Here is a 24,011-nt window from a genome sequence, read left to right as displayed (position 1 = left end):
AGCAATAGTATAGACATACACTGTAGTTACTAATTGTAAAAGTAATTTAAAGAGATTAAGATATGGCCATGGGTAATAATAGTCTAGAAATTGCTGGAAAAAGTCAGCATATTAAACAAACACAGAGAGATCTCTTTATTTGGACTCAATGGATATGGTACATACCTACAGTGACTATAATAACTAAGATGCAACAGTGTGTAACAATGTCTATAGTCGATGGCAAAATGAACCTTCAACAACCAAAACAACTTCAAAATGGATGATATGATTGCAATAAATAAGTCATAGACATGGAGATTGAGAATGGTGTAGCTATCTCCAAAAAGTAAACAGATTTTGTGGATCTGCTGCGTAAACAATATTAGAAGCACTTATACAAATGGAATTGACATAAATGCTGCTTTGGTTGAAAGACAAATATCTGTTGGAGTAAGCATTCATGTTCACGATTTTATCAAAAAGTAATTTTATTTTAGTCAAAAAAGTGTGGTTTTTGCCTCACTTAAAGCATGCCATTGCTGATTACTAATTAATCCACTATGCAGTGGTATGTACATTAGTCCTGATTCATAATATAGAAATTTCTTTCTGAAATTTCCCAAAATTTTCACCTATTATGATCTTCAGTGTTCCCATAATGCTAGGTTAACAACATTTCTTACAACAATTAATGCTCTATTAGCATAATTCACTACAAAGTGACTGTTCTATTAGAGAAAATAATCTACTATTGCAGTTTCCACTGACTGCTCTATTAGGGAGTATCAATCTATTTTCATGGAATTAAGCTCCTTGGATAGTTTGAAATATCCACCTATAGTAGCATAGTACTACAGCCTATTATGCTTTATGATGCAAGCCTAATGTATATACATATAAATACTATACCAGAATAGTTTTAATGACACAGTTTAATTATAATGCACACAAGACCTTTTACTACAGAGCCAGCACTAACTACTAGTTATGCAAAATAAACAGCTGAATTTAGAATGTGACAATCATATATACGACAGATTATAATAATTATTATAGATTTTAATTGGAAGAGTCTGGATTGAGATTTTACCGATCTGGAAATGTAGTAAATTCAATAGACAGTTACAGTTACTATAGTAAAAAGGAACATCACTTTATAAAATAATGTATTGTCAGAGTCCTAGGTTGTAACCAGTACGTCTTGAGTTATGATCAAACCTGTAGTGCCTATAACTGTTGTACTTGGCTCCTTACCTATAACATATATTCTCTTCAATTCTGTCATGTCATTATCTGGATTGAATACCATGTTAAGCTGTGGCCAGTTACACTGACTGTCAAATAAAAAGGCTGGTCCTTCCCACCAGGCTTTCAACCCTGATGATATCTTTTCCAACATAGTACCTCTTGTTAAATAGTCAGCAGGATTTTCTTCCATGGGTACATATATTCACTTATATCTGGACTAACGGATGCTTGATTTTCCCAATCCTGTTTGCTACAAATGGCTTAAATTGTTGGCTGTGCCCTTTAATCCACCACAACACATTGGTACTGTCTGTCCAGAATGTTATAAACTGTTTGTCAATATTCAATGTTGTTTCCACAGATAAAGCCAATCTCTTCCCTGTCATTGCCCCCATTAATTCTAAACAGGGAATGCTTGTTGACTGTAAAGGAGCTACCTTGGTTTTAGATGTTACAAATCACTGCTTGAAGTTTCTTAGTTTACTACAGTGGTATATCCCCAGTATATGGAACAGTTAATTGTTCGTTATTTTAGTAGTTTTTCAGTAAACCTGCATTCACTGATGTTTACTGAGAGTTTAAAACTTAGTAAAACAATTATGTTCCATATGCTTAAAGTTACTGACATTTTACTATCAGTATAACTACAGTACAGCAGCTTAACAAATTAGTAAACTAAGAACCTTCAAGCAGTGAATGAGACTGGTACTTTTCCATCATTGTTTTCTGATTTCATGTAAACAACTGCTCTATAAGCATCCTGAGATGCATCAACAAATACATAGGAATACTTGCCAACACTTTCGAAGAATTTGACAACCATTTGTGAGTGTGCATACTTGCACAATTCCTTATGCTCAATCCCTTCTATTTCACTACTTACTGAGTCCATACTGTCATCCATGTATGTTGAATTTAAGATAACTTCTGCCGCTCTAGGATACTGTTTTTCATAAACCCTTTCAAGGTGCTGAGAGACAAGTTGGGCTAAAAATGGTGATGGGATTATCTCAAACACTAACTAAAGCTATTAAATTGGTATTCTGTTGGTTTCATCTTAACATCCATGTCTCTCTATAAAAATGATGATAAGGTCTATACTTACCTTTGTCACATATCCTTTCTCAAGATATTTACCAATTATCTTCTTGTACTCTTCAGCAATTTCTGGTTCTCTATTAGTAAACAATTGTTTTTCCAGGTGGCATAGTCTCTTCTCTGCCATCTCATATAGTTGTTTGGTAAGTTAATAAATTCTTCCTTCCAAGGAATAGTAACTCTATAACAACCATTGTTGTAGGCTATAGATGTTTCCATCATATTTAAAACCATAATTATTATCTTCAGCTTTCAATATTGAAAATTCTTCTGTCACACTATATCAACTTCCCAAAACTTTTGTAACATCAAATTGACCTTTTCAGTATCTGTCTGATGTACAGAAAAGAAGGTACAAGCAAAGCTACTACTCAGTTTTGTTTGTTTATTGTCATCCATGGCACTGATACATGTCCAACCTAATGGGGTAAGACATGCCACTGGCTGGCCAGGTGCTCCACAAATATCTTTAAATGAAAAGTGGAGGTCTGCACAATCAAGGCCAATCAACATATCCACTGTTGGTCGTGGTCCTATTATTTAGGAAACTTCAAATGTCGTAAATGAGCCCATTTTGCAGCACATTATTTCCAATCAATGGCCTTCAACTCCAGAGAAACTCTGTCTGCTGTAAGGGCAGTAATTGTCACAGCAGCTCTTCCATCCAAACCTTCAATAGTACATTCCACGGGAGATGTTTTATAGGTTTAAACATGACCATTTAATATACTTACATTAACCTTTTGCAACTGTCCTTGCAGACCAAGTTCTGCTGCAACATCATCTGAGTTGATGTAAGTTTTTGTACTCTCATCATCCAATAATGCGTTCCAGTGGCTGATCTAGGATTTTTAAAAGGGGGTTTCTGAAAGTTGGTATAACTGAATAAGACATTTTAAAGCTATTTTTAGTTACCAATTACAATAAATCCATGCCTTAAACTGTAAATCCTATAGCTAACAATAGGGAAAATATGGTGACTACATTTAAGCTGTAGCTTTGATTGCTCTATTAGAGTAGTTACTTGACTGCTCTATTAGAGTATCTCCATCGTTTTTAATGCAGTGGGAGATGAAAAATGAAGTGTTGCTGAGGGTTTAAGAACTATAATGGTGTTAGTTAAGTGCAACTGCATGCATGCTACTGAAATACAGTGGTATATAGTTGTTTGCTATGACAAATTGTCAGTACAACAATGTTTATGTTTAGACTGCCACTGAGCTAAATTTAAAAGGGGATTCCTATAGTCGAAACCCCAGAAACCCATCTAGATCCGCCACTGCATTCACCTTAATCTTCCTATTACCATTTCTCAAATACACTGGAATTGTCCTCAGAGTGATGATACCTGGGTCTGTTGTAATTGTGGTGTACAATTCATTTTGACTTGGGTCACTAGTAGCTTTTGGCTCCTCTTATTTGGAGCACAAATCGTCTTCCCACTGGTAGGCTTGAGCCAATTACCGTAATTAGCTTTTTTTCGTTGTAAAATAATTTTCGCATGCTAAATTTGTGCGGAAATTTTTATAAAAGATCGAACTACTCTAATAGAGCAGTCATTGACGTAAATTATACGAAAATATTTTAACGGGAAGTTTTTTGGACGAAAATAAAGCTAATCACGGTACGCTTTGAAAATAGCCTATTATGCTTTTGAGCAGCGTTGCCAGCCTTTCAAAATCAAGCTAAGCTTAGGCTCCTATTCGGTGATTATTAGTTTCTCATCCAGCCTTTCTAATTATTATGATGCGGGCGGGAGGGCATTACCATTATGCCATTATTTTATAATATTAACACACTGATGTACAGACCTTGTCCAAATTGTCTTTCTTTCTTACTACAAACATTTCCTTCACCAGCTGATTCTAATTTTTGTGATCGCCAACTGTTTTTCGACAGTCAACTGAAAGCCTGCTTTGATGAAGTCGATAGAGCACGATTGCAACTTGCACTGCAGCAATTTGCTAAGGAAAACAACAGCTCTTCTGGTGATATATAGTGCATTGTAGCGTTCATCAACAAAATTATAGCAGTTTGATATCACGTGTTCTTCTGAGCATGCGCAGAGTAAATAATGGCTTACCATGCGGTAGCTTAAGAGGGATGCGGGCGGTGGATGAGAAACTAATAATCATCAAATAGGGGCCTTATGTTCTAGAGTTGGCTGTTTTATTAGAGTATGTCAGTCTTTTCTGACTGTTGTTAGAGTAAGTGACTGCTCTATTAGAGTATTTAAATTTTTCCCTTGAAGTTTAAATAATGAGCCAAGAAACATTACACATTTTCTTGATTTGAAATGCAGTATTAAGTAGGGCTGTACCGATACCGAATTTAATCGATATTGGTACCGATATTACGAGTATCGGTCAATTGCAAGTCTATAGTACAGATACTTCACTGGAGTAGTGTAAGTACTAGTACAAGTACTAGAAGTACTATTAAAAGTTCCCAACTTGTACAAGTCACTTTGTAGACAAGTAGTAAGATCCTGCATGGACTATACTGTGAGTTGTCCTGGGTTCAATTCTCCAAGTGGCTATGTGTTTTTTTGTTGTTTTTTTTTAGCGTGTTTTGTACCACTTTTTTGGTAATGCATTATTGTTGTATGATACTACTCTGTCATTATACTGAACAAAAACAGACAAATTTGGATGAAAACACTTTGTGAACAATGAATTTCAGTAAATTCAACACAGTCATAGTGATTATGCTATGCAATCTTATTATGCTAAGTCTCACAATAATACATATCGGTTACAAGTATTAAGTATCGGCTGAATATTTAATATCGGTTTATTAGAAAACCTGTATCAGAAATAGACAATAAATATCGGATATCGGTATCAGCTGTAAAATGTGGTATTGGTACAGCCTTAGTATTAAGGTGTAGTGTGTTCATATTTTGCTGTACTTTTGGCATGCGCATTTAATTAAAAAAATCTTGAATTGTCCTATTATGCTGGCATAATGCTTGAAACTTTTACTAGCCTATTATACTCGAAATTATGCCGGCATAATTGGCGCAAGCCTACTCACTGGCCACATCATGTTTACTCAGTAACTGTTACTGTGGTTCTTCCTTCCCGGGTACCACTCCTTTATTTTGACTACTGGAACAAGGACCTTGTTCATTGTGTAGTAGTCTATGATGAATTTCATTGCAGTTGTCAATTCCACATACTCTTGTTTGATTACAATACTGTCCCAAGTGACTAACGGAAGCACAGTTTAGCACAGTTCCACACCTGTTCTGTAAATCCATCTGTTTAAAGTCAGGACATGCCCACACTCCATGGAGTTTACTGCATGCCCTACAGACTCTTGAACTCTGTCTGTCTTCATTAGTAGTCTCAAGCCTGTTTACATTAAACTATACAGTACATCTTAAATTTCTCAACTTCATGTATACCTACCTGATTTAACAGTGGAGAATCCATGGACTACTTCCAGGGCTTTGTTTGAAACTCTACTTCCTGGATAACTCAATTTCTCAAACTTTCAACTGACTAGGTACCAGCTTATTATGCTTTTAATTTTGCCTATTATGCTATGCTGCGGTACTCAAATATTTTGCCTATTATGTGCTCAATTATTTTGACACAGTTCCAATGTTTTCAGTGTTACTTTCTATGAATAATGATAATCTTTGGCTTATGAACAACTGGTTAAATGTAACTTGAAAAGTACTTGTTGTGCATTAAGAATTTGGCTGCATTGTAAACTATAATAACAGTTGTGTGACTTGTGTATAGGGTAGATTGATAATTCATTAGATCTTGGCTCCTGTGAAACTTAAGTAATGTACCATTGTGGCAAAATAGAAAACTGTATTTGTCTTGCAAATAAACTGGGGCAAGCTGACAGGTCATAGTATGCATCATACATGCATAATTACATATAGGTTGACTAGTTTGATTTATATGTATTGACTACATGTAACAGGAAGAACTAATCTGTAGAATAGATCTGGCCCCAGTGACCTGTTCCCATAACAACTTTCCCCAAGCACGTCAGTATTTGTAACTCAAGGAATTAACTAAAATGTTCTAGTGTACATACATTCATACACATTACTCCTCACAGTAAATGGTGTGCATGGTTGCTGATTATGGCCATGTAGAATTATGTGGCTAGTGAATGTCTATTAAAGCAAGTCAAAATAGATGGGATTGGATGAGTAGAGTACGTGAATGTGCTGCACATGCCGTACATTCAGCCTTATTGATAGCTATTTAAACATACCTCTGCTATAAATTTTTAGGTACAAAAGCAGGGTGGGCCTTGACCACAGATTGTTCCTTGCATAGTGTTCATGTAATAATGTTTTGTATGGTTGTTTGCCTTTTTACAATCAGCCATTTATTGCTGATTTAGGGCAAAGGACTGTCCAGAATTAGGTTCATCTGAGGATTACCATGTGTGTATTGTATGCTAGCATCTTTTACTCTGATGTGTGTTTAGGTCAATTGTTATTATGGTACAAAATGACCTAATGGTCACACAGAAGCTAGACTAGTAATCATGCTGATACTGTATTATATATGTATATAGCTATGTGCCATCTGGAAAGGAGAATCCATGCATTGTTGGGCCATTACAGGGATTGGGGAGGAATCACAAGCTCAAATTAGATTCTACCCCTCCTATAATGATTGGATTTTGTGGTTTTGACAGAAACTTCTTTTTAAATTTATCTCAGTGGTGTATAGTCCAACTAGTTTTATTATTGCTGTATTGACAATTAATTATCCGGCATAGCAAAAAGTGTATACACTTAAGTAGTATGCATGCTACTGCACTAAGGAACATACATTATAGCTATTAAACCCTCAGCAACACTTTACTTTTTCACCTCCCACTGCATTAAAACAGTCTGCCAGGATAACAGAAGTGAGTTATGTATGCATGAGTATGTATCACATCACCACCAAGATCACCACTGTTTGCCTGGTTGTAATGTTTTATGCTACAATGCTATGAACAGAATTCTTAACATAGACATGGTGATAGTTCCTTTAGTCCAGATATATTTAACTTGCCTTGGTCAATTATAGTAGAGGGGCAGAGGCTTAGATTGTCCCATGCAGTTGCAGTGGTGTTGATGGTTTTGCAGTGTTGGTAGTTGAACTAGACCTACAGAATCCCCCTTTCCCCTTAGAATTGCCTGTGAGCATAACTACGTAGCTAATGGATAATACTATAGTACAATTTCTGAAACAATATTAACTGTAAATTTACAACAGGAAAAATTCTACAAAAGTAAAATTTGACAAATTGGTTAATTTGTCCATTAAGCACCTCAAAAGTCAGTGTTTAGACCTGTTATTTTTTGCTTTTCGTCAAATTTTATTTCGTCAAAGCTGATTAATAATATTGTGAATTCTTCAAATTTTTCTTTCGTCAGTACTTCCTGTTGTATCTGTAAAACTTTGTTAAATATCTGCATACCTAATCATCTGTGCAGCGCTGTCTGCCTTTCATTTGTGACAGTTAGCTATAGTGTGTGGGTCATGCCATTCTACAAGTGTATGTTATATATTACTCCACCATTACTGAAGCTCAAAGCAGCCACTGAAATCAATTTATTGTCATGCACAGTGCTGTATAGGTTGAGTAGCTGTATTGCTTGATCAAACACCTTAAATTAATTTTTAATATTTCATTGAATTAGTTAATACAGAAATATTGGCATTAAATTACATTTGCAATCTTTGCTGATAGTACAGTCTCGTGCAAGGTTTTGTATCCTGCCCCATGTTGTGCGTGCAGATAACCTTTGTTATTTTATACAATTAAGCACGAGCAGCTGTTACTTCATAACATAAACACAATGGACTGCTTATGTTGGGACTGGTGGGATAGAGAGAATTTGGGGATTCACCCATTCACCATAGGGACCTGCAATATATCAGTACAGACTGTCCCAATATTAAGTAAACTCAAGAGGGTTATCATTTCTGCCATTTGTTATCCAGCGTGTGCAAGTTCAACTCTTGCTCGTGATTAGATATAATTGAATCACTCCAGTCTAACAGTTAAATTTCAAGTACATTTACTGCAAAATGGTGTTACACTGCACACAATCAGTAGAGTCTGAGTTAAAAGACAAACCAAGTGAATCGCCTCAGTTGGTAGTCATCAAATCATCCTCCATAATCAGTAGCAAACAAATTAAGGTACAGCAACATGCATGTGTGTGCCTTCAAAATACCAGCTATGCTGTTACAGTGTGTAGTAAATTGAAATTGTTTACAAGAACTTTGTCCTGTACACTGTCATTGTAAGGCATACCCACAGAATGTGGACCATGTCAGCGTGTCCAAGTGTGAAGTAATTTATTTAGCTGGTCTGCACTATATTGAACAGCGACAATTCAGCACGTGCACTATTCTCTTTCCCTACATCAGGACCCTTTCCCCCTTCACTAAGGCTTGAAACATGCTATTACTATGTAAAGCTGCTCCTGTACAACTGTAACTACTGTATTTATTAGACTGAAATGTTGTTTAAAAATCCATTGCTTTCATATCATGTACAGCACAGCGTGTTTTGCACTGCTAGGGACATTAAGTACGTATAGGCTTCAGATGAAGTGATCCAATTCATGTATGGTAACCCAGGGGTTTAAATCAAAGGTAAAGTGCAGTTGTGATTCTGTGTACAGTGAATATGTATGGGGTTTGTTGGAGAGTCAACTACGGAAAGGTTGTGAATAATACTTAATGGTGAAATCGTACTTAGAACAAGTAATGTCCCCTCTGTTGGAGAAGTGACAAGTTCCTGGTGATAATAACAATCTGACTGAGTGTACAAATGATAATTATGAAGTTGTAGATAATGACACTCTTGAACTGTCTAAACTTACATGAACATTATTGTTAGTGTCTCTGTTGATTATGCATTCCCCCTCCCCCCACTGGATGCATCAATAATTACAGACTGTCCAGTATAATAAATAAAGACAATGGTTTGGTTCCAAATTCAGAAAAGAAGACCAAATGGTGTGTTTCCTAGTACATATGAAACAGTGACATTGTCAGACCACATAGGACATTTGAAATAAAAGCTTCAGGGTGTTTTAGCAGGTCAAGCATAACTACGAATAAGCCACATTCCATTCATAAATTATTAGGGCTACCATCTGAATGTAATAGAGGTAACATACATGTTCTGTTACAGAAAGAAGTTACGGTAATATTGGATCTACTATAAAGATGTGATAACAAAGGGTTAGTTATTTGTAAATAAAAAGATGTGATATTTAAACAACAATAATATGATCAGTTACAGCATGTACATAAAACTTGGAACAAAAAGTTATTGAGCGATGTACCACAGTCTAGCATCACACTATTGCAAATGCTGCAGCTCTTCAGCAAAAAAAGTCACCCTTGATGATAGAGTTCTATGTACAATATGAGGAGATACTGGCCAATTTCACCTGCTGTGCTAGTAGTCATGACTGACCCACAATTAGACGATGACATCATTGCTACCTGCATTAACAAAAACAAACAAAACAACTACTATTGTATTTCATTTTACAGAGTATGTCTAAAAAAAACTTTGCAAAATGACATTTGTATTAGGAGAACGGCAGAATTCTACATGGAAAGTCACTACTGTCATCAAAATGAAGAAGTGAACACATACATAGCTACAGAAAGAAACTCAGTCATTACTGATGTGCGTAACATGCGTATGTGGGTAAAACCCAGTGGGTTTTTCCCTGAATCATCTTGGTGCTGGATGGTTCAAAATTTTTACGTTTTGATTTCTTGTTGCTAGCCCTCACTCTCCATTGTTGTATTTAGTCTTTCATTATATTCTATTCACTTATGAATGTAAGTTTTCAGGTAGTCGTGCTCCTGGACTTACGTATGGTTATTGTCTTGTATCTATGATTACTAAGTATGTTGTAGGTTGTTTGGTAACAATGATAGATAGCCTGCTACAGTTGCTAGTGGTGCAAAACCCAGATGTTATAGATTACAATGGGCAAACAGGGTGTGGGTTATTTGGAGTATGGTGGAGGGGGTTAGACTGTGACTTCAGAATCACCTGTTTAATTGTAGTGCTAGGCTTATAAAACAAAACACTAGGGGTATCACGCATCACTTACTAAGTCAATCTCAATCTGTGATTGTGGTCAAACTCACAGTCAATAGTCAAGACTACAAAATATCACTACAGTGGGAGATGGGAAGAAGTGTTAAAACTCAGAGTTACCTATAAATAAATATTAAAACTTACGAGATAGAAAAACTTAAAATGTTTCAAAGCTCTGTAACAATTTCACTGTGATTTCAATGATGTATCTTTTACAGTTGTAGATCAGAGTGGTAAGACAAGATCACGTGCACTACAAAGCACTAACAAAAATATTTTATTAAATCATAGTCATACTACCTGTTGAAAGTAATAGATCATACAACAACGATTGTATTGTAATCATTGATGCCTACTGTTACTGTTGACATGAAAGTCATGAGACAAAGTGGCAGTAAAGAGGGATTTCTAGGGGTCTGGGCATACTCCCCAAGAATTTTGAAACATAAGTGTGCCATGATTGAACCTGGAAATGATTTTAGAGAATGAGTGAGATCTGGAAATAATTAGCAAGCTGAAGGGACAAAATAACTATGTATATAATTATGTGTATGAAAGCATTGATTTGATGAATGTGTTGATTTTCAGTTTATAGTGAACTGTAAGAAAGAAATTAAAACTAGTAAGGTAATTTTTAATCAGAGTAGTAAAATTTTTGAAAATGGCTATCTCAAGATGTATCTTTAGACTTTTAGTCAAATCCCTGTGGTAAATTATAAAAGAGTTAAGAGGTACAATACGTAAGTATACTTTCCTTTGGTAAACCTGGCTATTTTGTCTAAATTTTAGAACTAGCCCAATCACCATTTGCAACTAACCAAAAGTCATTTACAACTAGCTTTTTGGCCACAACTAGCCCCCTTTTTAGCCCTTGCCATAACAGCAGCATCTTTCCAATCATGAATCACACCATTGCAAGCAACAAACTAAATAGAGCAAAATATGTATCAAGCCCCTTCCTCTACTTTTTGTACAGGGTCTATTCAGTTCACATGAAATACTTTAAGTACTTGTGCAACATTATTACGCATTCACGTGGCCTTGTCCTACTCCCCTGGTTATATAGATAGGATGTATTAAGAAATTTTAAAGCACAGGACTGGTGTGTTTGGTAAGTGGATATAATAAACCTAAATAGCTTCAACACTTAAAGTAACAATGAAGGTGTACGGATTTATATCTAGCTGGCTCACATGGCCCAGACAGCAGCTTTCTTGGTTTACTATAGCTAGTTATACTAACTTTTAAAAATACTAAATGGCCACATTGGATGTGGCCAGGGATGAAAACCTAACAATTAAGCCTAAAACAGCAGACAAAATTTCAGGAAGATGCATTCAAGTCAGGTCAAAAGCTGTAAGCCAAAGGCTAAGGTAAATTTTGTCTTTGACGCAGATCATCCAATAGTGAGTGCTTGTGTGACACCCCAGTGAAACAAATGTACACTAGGTCCCTATTAAAAGATGGTCACCAGTAGGTTGAAATATCCCTAAAGTAAATTATCACCATGCTTGTGCTAAGAATTTTGTTCATAGCATTTTTAAAACAGTACACTCAAGGATAATGGAAGGTAACAGAGGTGATGTGATACATAATGCATACATACCTCTGTTATCCTGGCAGACCAATTAGTCGCACATCATCTTCAGTCATCACAATACTGGCTGCTGTCACCTATTGAGTTTGACGTGTCTCAGTGCTTTATCAATGTGCCTATAATGTAGTGTTGTTACATAATGGTATGTAGAGGTGCATCAAACAATGTGAAAGTAACAAAAACTGTTTCAGAAATTGTAAGATTATGTGAGTTTCAGACCCTTGGGAAAGAGGCTACAGTATTATCCATTAGCTACAGTTATGCTATTCCTCTAGTAAAGAATACTTCAACTACGAACACTGCTGCAAAACCATCAACACCACTGCAACTGCATGGGACAATCTGAGCCTCTGGTCTTACTATAATTGACCAAGGCAGGTTGAAATATATCTGGAGTGAAGGAAATTGTTACCAGGTCTGTGCTAAGAGTTCTGTTCATAGCATTAAGGCCACTCCAAATAAATTCTCTGTTTCCCGTCCACCGCCCGCATCTGGTTACTGCCAGTTCTAAATGTTCCATTATTCCATATTCTTCCATTATTCTTGCATACTGATAGGCTCAGTAAAAGCTATCTTGAAACAGTGTCAGTTCACGTGTCAGCAGTGCTATCAAGTCAACACAAACTTCACGTTTGAGTTATTTTTGCAACTTACAAAGGAAGTAACAAGCTTAAGCATGCTTTTATGCAGCCTTTTTAGCTGTGCCAGGCAAATAATGGCTTGAAAAGCTAGCCAATCTTATAATGAAATAATGGAAATGGACCGCCCGCCCGCATGCAAATATGCCTTAGTCCAGGACGGGAAACAGAAAATTTATTTGGAGTGGCCTAATAGCGGTATTGCAGCATAAAACATTACAACCAGGCATATTAAAGTGATCTTGGTGGTGATGTGATACATACTGCTGCATACATTACTTACCTCTGTTATTCTGGCAGACCCCTTAGTCACAGAACACTAGCTGGCTGCTGTTACCTCTCCCGATTAGATTCTATGTATCTGGTTTGATAAAGCGTGTCCTCGCGTGTCTCAGTCAGTGCTTAATAATTATTTTATTAAAGCGCCTCTAACGCAATGTTGTTACGTAATTTTACGTAGGGCATCAAAAGATATGAAAGTAACGAAACCCTTCCGTAAATCAGAGGGCGGTGCTGATTTTTTTTTCTCGGAACTGAAGCAGAACTAAGGTACGTATAAATCACTATGATCATCAGAGTTGTGTATGTATAAATAGTGTGCGTGTGTTTGAAAGCTAGCCTGTAGAGTCTACTGTACGTTGTCATTGGGTTTCAGCTCGGATCAAGTTCAGTCATTTCAGTCCTGCCGGTCAACATGTGCTGCATATCATCAAACTTCGATCGAGCCTACGCAAGCTTTTGCCGGGTTCTCGCGCAAGCCTTTTATTACTTATCAGTGTTACCAGTATGATGAGCATAGAAAGCAGAATCTGTAAACCTTACGATGTAGTGTTTACCACGAACAAAGGATAGATCATGGGTAGATTAGCTACAGGGGCGGATCCAGAATTTTAATTCAGAGAACTTTTGAGGGTGGTTCCACATATGGATGGTACTTGTAACTTCAGTCTACAATACCTTGCCGTAAAATTCTATAGAAAATAAGTGCTTTTTCACTGTTAAATCGTGCCTTTAGAAATGCAACTGAAGTTGCATATATATATATGACTGAAATGCTGGCAAGTGATTTTGTGATAAAATGAGTGTTTTGCATTTACAATGAGTACTTATTTGACTGAAAAACTTATTTCGGCGCACTGAATTAGAGAAAAGCTTGGCATCAGCTCATCAAGTAAAAAAAGCCTTAACAAAGTCCACGGAATCCTCTAGATCCTCCCCTGGATTACGCCGACCAGGGTATCTTGTATGCTACCTAGTTACACTGCAGAAAATAATCAATTATTGGTATCAGTAAGTGCAGCAGAGGCAGATCCAGGAGTTGAGGGGCATTCTTTATAGCTATGTATAGCCTTTTGATTGTTATCAAGGAGGCAGGCAGACAAACAGACTACAAAAATAATTGTGTTTTAGCAACTTTAAAAAAAAAAAAATTATATTTATGTGTTTCTAGTCTAAGGCTTTTCCATAATGGTGATTTTCATTGTGTATGATATTTCTAGGGTGGTTTTTAACAGCAGCTAGCAGTAGGCACCATTCATTTTAAGGGGAGAACCCTACTAAACAATATACTGTAATATACCACCGTACTGTTTGAAATACTTTATAAATACTTAAATAGTGGGGATCTCATACAGAAAAATTTGGGTCATTGGCCACTACTCATGGTGTCACATAGTATACTTTGAATCTATATAATATTTAAAACACAAATTTATAGACACTTAGGTTTAGACCGTAAACCTAGGAGCCTAAGAAGTAAATGTTTTATCGGCTGAAAAACATGACAAGCCACCCAGATTCCAATGGCATCACAAGTAGTCTTCCAGCTACATACTAGGTGTTATTGAGTTAGTTCCTACTCTATCTTCAAAGCTGTGAGTGTTGCTATCATTAACTTTAAACCTGACTAGTTTGCAAGATACAGATACAAATAATGCTGCTTCTTTAAGTTCAGAAATGCAAAAAGGTTCTAGATTTCAGTTGTTGTACTGGTTCTTTTCAATGAAAACCCCATGAATAATAAGTTTTCATTGATAACTTTCACCGGTGGTAAATACTGTATGTACAGAGTTCCTACCATAAAACCAATGATAAAGGTTTGAAAATTATCAATGAAAAACTGATGAATATTAATTAATAATTTTCATCGGATGGTAGGTATCCTGTGAATATTCAATACTGTTAATATCCAATATCAGTATATTTTAACCACCAATTAAAACTAAACTTGACTGGAATTATTGTTTCCCAAGTGCCTATAGATTTCATAGATTGCATGCTATACTATAATTATCGGATCATAGATAATAAATACTAGCCCTTATGTTAACGAAAGTAATAAGTGCCACCTGGTTTTGTGCCCCCTGTGAAATGTCCATTAATTTTTTGTTCATGTTCTTTGTGAGGGACGTGTTATTCATTGCAGTATGTCATGAACCCATTTGTTTTATGATGAAATGTTTGGGACGTTTCTTATATAGGCAAGTGATAAAATTGGTGTATATATGTATACACATACTAGGTTTGAATCAAAATGGAGGATCTACCATATGGCCTGCTATTAGAAGAAATATATGAGCATCATCAGAGACATACAGCACCACCAAGGCAGTTCAGTCAGAGCTTGGGTTACAAGGAAACTAGGCAGTTTGCTCCAAAGGGTTCTCTAGTGATTGCCATAACACACATGCCGTCTTCATCTGGGGCAAATTATAAGTCAATGTCAAAGCCCACTATTCCTTTACACTGTAAATCAGAGCAGGTGTACAAACTCACTGAACAGCAGAAGGATCTACTAGAAGGGGTAAAACATTTGCAGGATCGTATTGAAGTCCTACACAAACTGGATTGGGTGGAGAATTTGAAAGTTGGCCATCTTGTTAATGTGGTTATCCCAACCATTCCCTATCCAGTCCAAAGTGTTATTCGGTACATTGGAAAACTACCCGAAGAGGAAGGAATCAAATTTGGGGTGGAGCTAAAAGTATGTACCTATATATTTACAGTAAAGCTAGAAAAGCATTTTGAATAGTAAAAAACAGTACAGTTCAAGTTTAACAATACCTCTGATTTTCCAATCATGCAGTATGATAACTGCTATACCAGCATTCTAAAGGCATTATCAGGCATAAGCACTGTAAAGCAGTGAAAATCAAGCCCACAACATTCAGTATTCGTGCTTGTCTGAAGACCCCAGTCAATAAGTTAGGTGATCAATTTAATATCATATTATTAGCACCTTATTGGAAACATTTCAGGTCCCAGACTCCCACTGAAGGCACAAATACTGCCAAGGTGACATGTTGTGAAGGTATTATGAGACTGGTTGTGGTCGATACATACGTATATTTTGCAGGATGGTACAATCTTTCATAGGCGGATCTGAGGGGGGGGGGGGGGGGGGGGGGGGGGCAAGGGGTGCTGCACCCCCCTTGGACCTACAGTACTACATTGATACCAGAAACTGGAATCATACATTCACACTGTATTCAGAAGTACAATGGGCAAATAGAAGACAGCAGTTATAAATGTACTTTACAGTTATACTGTACACTGTAAAGAAAGCGAGGCAAATAAGTTTGAATTTTGTGCAAAGATCGAGATACTCTAATAGAGCAGTCATTACCCTAATAGAACAGTTGCAATCCTAATATTCTAATGTCATCAATTTACAAAACTAGCTGCACCCTATTTTGATTTAGTACACTTTACCATCAAACAGGTTATATTTCAGATAGGCTAACTAATCTTTATATGCATTGCAAACTGCAAAGCATACACTTCGTTAGCTAAATGCTATCAAAAATGCTCCCAAATTCAAGCCTAGGAGGTCTAATTTTAAAATGTTCGGTATTAAAAACTGCATGTCCATCATTCATCCAGCTATATGAATAGAATTCCTCTTAGTGGAATAAACACTGTTGTACACTAAAACTTCTTGCCCTCCTTGGCCCCCCTGACAGTGTCTCCTAGATCCGCCTATGCAATCTTTCATGATCCCAGTCATAAAATAAGTGCCTTTTTACTTGTACATATAAAGTTTCTTTAATTACAAAAAAGTGGCAAGGCTTAAAGGGGTTCTACAAAACTCCTCTATGATCAGTCTTTTGATATGAAGCACTTATACAGGTATTGCAACTGCTGCCATGTGTTGTGTGTCTTTCTGATTCTGCATAATATATATATATATATATATATTATAGTTAATTGAAAATTAGCTTGCTATTAAGTTCATTATTATATAATCATAGATAATCTATGATATAATATTAAAACTTCATCAAATGCGTGTGAAATCTAATGCAACTCCTCCTAGCTATTTGGCATTCAGTAAAGAGCTTTTGATTATTGGTGTTCAGGTCACTTTAGTTTAGTTTCACTGTACAGATGCTAATGAATTCGAAGTCATGTGCAGTAAATCAATAGTTCTTAACTGTGAAATGAGTGGTGACATGAACACTAAAACTTTTATTGTCACCAATAATTGTCACAGTAAAACATCACCTTTTGTTTTGCATTACTACAAATTATTATTGTTGCACACCGTAATAGGAGAGGAATGGAGAAGGTAAAAGTGATGGCAAGTATAGAGGTGTTCAACTCTTTCACTGTGATCCTTACTGTGCTGTTTTCATATCAATGGATCAGTTGACCCAAAGGTCATACGGTAATGCAGCTGAAACAACAAGTGTGACACGTGATCGACTACCCTCAGTGGTAAGTTAGATAGTATTACATATATGTGTTTCTGTTTAGGCAAATATAATATATGCCTGGTACAAAACTAGACCACAATGTACATCTGTATAGTATTCAACATAAATGTACTATTAGTGGCAGCAAAATTTAAAGATACTGTAGTATAAGCAGTTGCACAATTATCATCCCAGCATTAGCGCTTGACATTAAACCTCAAAAACTAGCCATGTTACAAGAATGCTACATGAGTAGGGAAAAACAAACTGGGTTAGACAGATAAGATACATAGCTTATTATATTTAGTTACAAGTGGCCATGATGTATGTTTATGTTACTTAAGCTGGTAAAGCCACTCTAGCATCTGTAATGAATTAGTTATTTAGAATACAATGGTAAAATATGCCTTGTGATGGTTTATAGGCTGTGATTTGAACCAGGGTGTAAATATTTATATACCACTTTCACACCTCACTTCAAAATGTGCCCTCGTGCTCATGCATATATTTCAGGCAAATCACTCGTGCCCATGTTACAACTACTACATATATCTCAGTACTCCATGGCAACATAATTATTATCTTAGTTATCACCCTTGTCCTCAATGCTTAAAGACTCATAAAACATGTTGGGTTTTGCTTAGCAAACCTTATGCAATTTATGTGCTAGGTGGTGTATGTAATGTATGTTTATTAAAATAGAGGTGAAGAACACTGTAATTTGCTGTGTTCTTTTACAAGTGTAAACCTCCTCCCACTAAAGACAATATTAGTAGACTGTAAGCTGGGAGTTGGGAAACCTGTGTTTCATGCCTGGCTTCAGTAAATAGTTAGGGAGTTAATCAAGCTGACCTCCTTGTTGATAGCTTTCACTGATTGTCTTGAATAAGTTATGTATATTTTATCAAACACAAAATCTCCTAAATCATATATTTAAAACAAAACATCAAATATCTAAACTTGCATTATTATGTTGTGACTACACAGATTAGAAAATCACCAATAGTACTAATGATTAGAGTTAAATTTTACAACATTGAAGCTACAATTGCCTTGTTTTAATACAGTATGTACACTAAACTCATGATCAACCCTGAAATGAACTCAAGTGGCAAGATATAAACAATGTTACGGAGGTGCTTTTTGATTTTGTGTTGTATCTCTAATATTGGTTAGAGTCCAAATATTGCCTCCAAATAGCACCTCAAATTGGCTCAAAATGTACAATTTCTAGGCATGCCCTTCAGATCCCCTATATACTGGCTACCTTTTGTAGCATTTGATACATCCCCTACACTCTGAGACTGCCATCTTTTACTAGACAACTTATTAATTTTATCACCCTCTCTCCAGTACTTTTAGTTTCCAGCACTTTTAGTTTCTCAATTACTACTGGATATGTACTTGTTTCACATTACTTTAGCAAGAGGATCTCTGTACCAGTGGAATATTTTCTTCAACAAGGCTGAATTCATACGTCATCATCAGTGATACAGATACTGTGCAAACAAAAGTTTATCAAGATTTATCCCTTCCTGTTGGCACAAGCGAGTACTTAAGAAAAGATGAGAAAAGCTCAACTAATACTGATACTGAAGCATTTGGCATTACTGATAAGAAAACAATAGTTAAACAACAAACTGCATTACAGAAATTTGAAAGGAGACAAAATATAACCATGAGACAAACAGGACAACATCAGCGAATACAACAATCCAAAGAAGAATTGCAGCTTGTGGACTCAGGATCTTTTGATTCATTCATGTTGGATAGTGAAAAACAGAAAAAAATATATGAAGATGCTGTTACGGAGAACAGAAAGCAAGGTACGTATTTGAGAATTTATTCTGTAATATTCAATTATTAGCTTCTATTAAGGGCCACCATTAGGATCATCTCCGCCCAATGAAAATCCTGATAACTTGGTAGTGGGATCCATGGTACAATTTTGTAATCCACCATTTTATGGGATTATAAAGTGGATAGGACAATTCCCTCCAGCTTCCTGTATGATGGCAGGAGTGGAGCTGGTGAGTTGCACATTCAGTGCTGTCTGTACTATTATGTTCAATAGTGAAGTAGGCCACTATGGAAGGTTCTTGTTAATGTGATACATCCTGTGGCTATCAAGAACAACTCCTTTTGGTCGCAGCATAGTTTGTTTAGTCCATATTGCTTTGACTGTGACAACGTTTTCAGGTAGTCCAATCCAAAACTATAGTTCCCAAATTTTCATTGAAAAGTTTGGTAACGCAGGGACAATCAGTAATATTGCATTAATTTTAGATTTGAGGTCAAGTGTAATTAAATTATTCCATGACCACAAAGGTACTACTAGTTGTGAAAGGTGATTTCATGGTGATATATAATATGGATTTTAGTAATATTAGATGCTTTTTCATTGTGATGAGTTTCGACCATCCATCATGCATTAGCATGAATCTCCTAATTTGTACTATGTATGTAGTACTAATCCAAACTCGCAAGTGGGCTACGCAACAGATGAAGACTAACTAATGACCTATTGAGCTGCAATAACCAGCAATACAAATGACATTAATTTTACAATAGTTTTCTTCTGTAGTGTAAAGTGCTCCAGAGGCTTTATTGAATATGCTGTCGCAGAAAGTTATTTTTAAAAATGCTTATAACTTCTTACCACAACAATTCATGCACTTCCAGTTTGGACCATTCAACAGAATAATTTTTGTTCTCCCTGAGTCATAAGTTTAAGTTGTAATTAAATTGAGAAGTTGCAGCTTTGTGCTGAGTAATTTTTGGAGTTGTGAAGTGATTTATGGAGTTGAGATTTATAGTACTATCGTCTCACTTCCTCTGCGATTGCCCCACTTAGCCTAAATAATATCATTCTAATAATGGGACATAACTTTTCCTTTTAACCTTGTTTATGGTTTATGTTGTATGTGGTCTTGCTACTCTGCATGCAGGAAAAGCCAGAGGAAGATTTTGCAGGGAAGTACACTGATGGCTGGCTTGGTGGCATTGAGTTATTTCAATCAAAACCTAACCGAGGGGTCTTCTTAGCATTATCTGGACTGCATCCTGATAAAAGGCAGTGCAGCTGTGAGTGGTAGTACATATACATATACTATATATTATGGGTAGTTTGTTTGGGAATGAATCATGTATATAAAGTTATTGGTTTAGTTAAACTTGTTTATCTGAATCCATGGGGACCACACCTGTGTTCAGATACGTGAAAGTTTACATCTGTGATAAATTGCCATAATTTAGTAATAAATCACATATTTACAAACACCTCCCTGTAGTATTGCCAAAAATCTTTTGAAGATGATACCCTTAAATATGAAACAGTGATACAAGTAGTGAAGTCATTGGATATTATGTGTACGTATAACTCCTGCTTTTGGCTTTGTTAATGCTATTTATACAGTAGCTTTACCGTGATCTCAATATTTTGATAATGGCATTATCTTTAGTGATATACAAAGCCACAGTATATAAGTGCTTTATCATCATCATTATTATTGCACAGCCATTCTACTAACACTTTATTCCTATCTAGTATATTAAAATTTAATTTAAAAATCCAAGTGATAAAAAATAGTGAAACAAGAGATGAATGATGGTATTAAGACATAGCTCGGTGGAAAATCCCTAGGCCTACATTGGCTTATTATAACAATTATTTGTTCAATGCAAAAGTACAGATTTCCTACCAAGCTATGCTGTAATACCATCATTGATCTCATAATGCTAGCACAGTGAAAATATGAAATAGTGACATGCCCCCCTAGCTAGTAGGTGAAAGGCTGGCTAGTGATACTTTCATACAGCAATCACCCTAATAGAGCAGTCACATGTATGTTGTAACAAAAATCAAACAAACTAGTATATTAATTTTAAAATGAAGTAGGGATCCAAGTGATAAAAAGTAGAATATAGTTAGATCAATTATAAGGGGTGTGGTCATTGTGATCGAGTAAATAGATTGTTAAGGGGTATGTCTCCATGCTCGATCGTTATTAATCAATCAAGATCATTAATAGGCAGGGTCTTGAACTTATCGTGTGGTTACAGGTATCCACCAAGGGTAAGTGCTACTACTCAAGGAAAGCGTTGAAGGAAAATTAACACCTCTATATAGTTTCATTGCATGAAAAGACAACGACCAGCTTGATTGAAGGTAAAAGAAAAGACAAGGCACAAACTCATTGGAACCCCAAAAAGGCACATGCAGTATGTTGTTGTGGCATAAAATGGTGGATGTGCACTGCTTGATTTGGCCTCCAGCCTTGCAACTGTGGTCAGGCAGGCTGGCAGACGAAAATTTGACTTTTGATGATTTAAAAAAAATTCCATGTCCAGTTGCCTGTAAATGTTTTCACGTTTTTAATGTTGTATTTGTGTCATGTAAGAGATCTCTAGTATGCGGTGGCATTATAAAAAGCTCACTGTAATAGACAGTACTAAAGTATTGTTTAATGTAACAAACGTTTACAGGTAACACTCTATAAGGAATAATTGAAATTGATAATTCTGTATAGTCAATATAGTTGTGGTATATTGCAGATATTATTTACGACAAGGTTGATGTGCATGCAGTAATTCTAAAGCTTCCTGTAATAATTAAGTACAACACATTTTCCAATTCTCATTAAGTGGTGTTTAAAATTAAATCATTTCCATTTTATGTTATTTTTAGTGCTGTCACCTGATTATGGTAACATGGCAACATCAAATTCAACTGAGTCTACCAATGCCAGCAAAATAATTCTGCAAGCCGCAGATGCTGAAATGCAGGCTAGTACCCTTGATACTAGCATGCAAACTGACCAGTTTCAAGTGTACGATGCTGTGGGTGCAGGTGTACAGACTAACCAGTACACTACTGTGGATTCTAGTGCACAGATTAACAGATACAGCACTGTGGATACTACTGACCAGTTACAAACTGACAGTTCCATGGTCGAAAAGTTGCGCTTTGATCTAGAGAACATGAAAGCACAGTTTGAAGAACAATTGAAGAATGTCAAAACAAGCTTACAAGAGCAAATTCTCCTCACTCAGCAACAGTTGGTGGGCCTACAGTCTATGATTACTCTTAGTAAGTTATGGGTTGTTCCACGTAATGAAGTTAAAATTAATGAAAAAATTGATCAAGGAGCTTGGGCTGCTGTCAACAAGGCTATGTTCCGAGGAACTGATATTGCTGTTAAACGCCTTCACCGCTCTATCATTTCAAGTAAAACTAAAGCTCTATTTCAGCGTGAGATGGAAATGGCTCTCAGTTGTCAGCACCAACACATTGTTACCTTTATAGGAGCTACTCTGGATGATAAACCTCCAATGATATTAATGGAATTGATGCACCTCAATCTTAAAAGTGCTTACGAGCAAGGGGGAGTCACAAGTACTAAAATGCTCAAGGTTGCACACGAAATTGCCATGGCACTTCATTTCTTACACACCAGACCAGATCCAGTAATCCATCGCGATGTAAGTAGTGCCAATGTGTTACTGAAGGTACTCTATAATGGTGATTGGCTGGCCAAACTGGGAGACTTGGGTACTGTTAACATACAACATCAAACAAACACTCCAGGTCCTGGGGCTTTAGCATATGGTGCCCCTGAAGTATCTAACCCTGAAGAGCATTCTCCCAAGATGGATGTGTATAGTTTTGGTGTTGTTGTCATAGAAACTCTCACTAAAACTCATCCATTTCAAATGGTGGACACCCTTAGAGACCAAGTCAAGAAACAGTATCCAAAGTATTATCATTTAGTCACTAGTTGTACCCAACAACAGCCAAGTGGCAGGCCAACAATGCATGATGTTCTTCTGCAGTTGGATGGTATTGGCACTTAGTTACTAAATAAGCCATAACAGTTGTACATGAGTGCATTCTAGCTATACACTTGTACGTAATTACAATCAGACACTTATATAAACACACATCACATTGTGACTGTTACTTTGTGTAGTTTTTCACTGTAGAATGCATATACTTGCCAGTTGTTGCACATAGGAAATGAACTGTATGTTGGTATACTTTTGCAACTATATACAAAAACAGAACACTTTGATCATTGAAATTTGAGTTGTTGAACCTGCACTTAAATACTGTGTTTTGAAGTATGCACTTTATGTACACACATACTGTACCTATACAGGTCATGACAATAAAATGAGAAGTATCAATCTCACTTAATATAATTGTGTGTCACCCTATACATGCTAACATTCAAAGGCCTCCTCTGTCTCCACTGATACTGTAAAATATTCAGAAGACAACTGTGCAAATGCAATATCTCATGCAGTAGTTATAATCACATACGAGTCTGTTGTAAAACTGAGGATTAGTTGATGACTATATATCCAACTTAAACCCCTCCTCTCTATTCTTGTATATGGCTACAATATCATCCATTCAATGAGATCTGGTTAAGAGATTTAGGGATTGTGGCAGAAAGGTTTGTGAGTTATTCTAGTTCTTCACATTCATACGAAGAGTCCAATAACAAAAAAACTGTTTGCAGTGAATGCTATACACTGCTACCTAAACACATAACTGACAACTCTGAGAACTACAATCAGTGTTTCCCTGCCCAAGGAGTCACATGGGATATGCACGCATGTACTTGTGTCAACTGTCAAATC

General features: G+C 36.2%; 1 protein-coding gene and 2 long non-coding RNA genes across 3 annotated transcripts; 2 read left to right on the top strand and 1 right to left on the bottom strand.

The window, feature by feature from the left end:
• Positions 1 to 7,199: 7,199 nt before the first annotated feature.
• On the top strand, positions 7,200 to 10,242 carry LOC136263248 (uncharacterized). The gene is made up of 3 exons (XR_010704517.1): positions 7,200 to 7,218; positions 9,508 to 9,557; positions 9,613 to 10,242. It is a non-coding gene; the product is annotated as an uncharacterized lncRNA (long non-coding RNA).
• Positions 9,546 to 13,089, bottom strand: LOC136263247 (uncharacterized). The gene is made up of 3 exons (XR_010704515.1): positions 12,956 to 13,089; positions 12,044 to 12,150; positions 9,546 to 9,824 (listed from the first exon to the last, which is right to left on the bottom strand). It is a non-coding gene; the product is annotated as an uncharacterized lncRNA (long non-coding RNA).
• Positions 13,090 to 13,151: 62 nt separating this feature from the next.
• Positions 13,152 to 23,534, top strand: LOC136263244 (uncharacterized). Its single transcript, XM_066057752.1, has 7 exons — positions 13,152 to 13,221; positions 15,194 to 15,655; positions 17,224 to 17,388; positions 18,790 to 19,192; positions 19,245 to 19,396; positions 20,315 to 20,450; positions 22,054 to 23,534. The coding sequence occupies exons 2-7, from the start codon at positions 15,206 to 15,208 to the stop codon at positions 23,217 to 23,219; spliced, it is 2,472 nt and encodes an 823-aa protein (XP_065913824.1). The 5' UTR covers positions 13,152 to 13,221; positions 15,194 to 15,205; the 3' UTR covers positions 23,220 to 23,534.
• Positions 23,535 to 24,011: the final 477 nt, after the last annotated feature.

The sequence above is a fragment of the Dysidea avara genome, chromosome 8 (genome assembly GCF_963678975.1).
Source record: "Dysidea avara chromosome 8, odDysAvar1.4, whole genome shotgun sequence".
Taxonomy (NCBI): Eukaryota; Metazoa; Porifera; class Demospongiae; order Dictyoceratida; family Dysideidae; genus Dysidea; species Dysidea avara.
This window is presented reverse-complemented; position numbering and strand designations above follow the sequence as displayed.

Excerpts from the sequence above, each read along its gene's own strand:
- LOC136263244 (XM_066057752.1), top strand. The coding sequence starts at position 15,206 with ATGGAGGATCTACCATATGGCCTGCTATTAGAAGAAATATATGAGCAT. Across the intron at positions 17,389-18,789 it reads GTGATCGACTACCCTCAGTG|CAAGAGGATCTCTGTACCAG; the intron begins GTAAGTTAGATA and ends ACATTACTTTAG. Across the intron at positions 20,451-22,053 it reads TGATAAAAGGCAGTGCAGCT|TGCTGTCACCTGATTATGGT; the intron begins GTGAGTGGTAGT and ends TGTTATTTTTAG.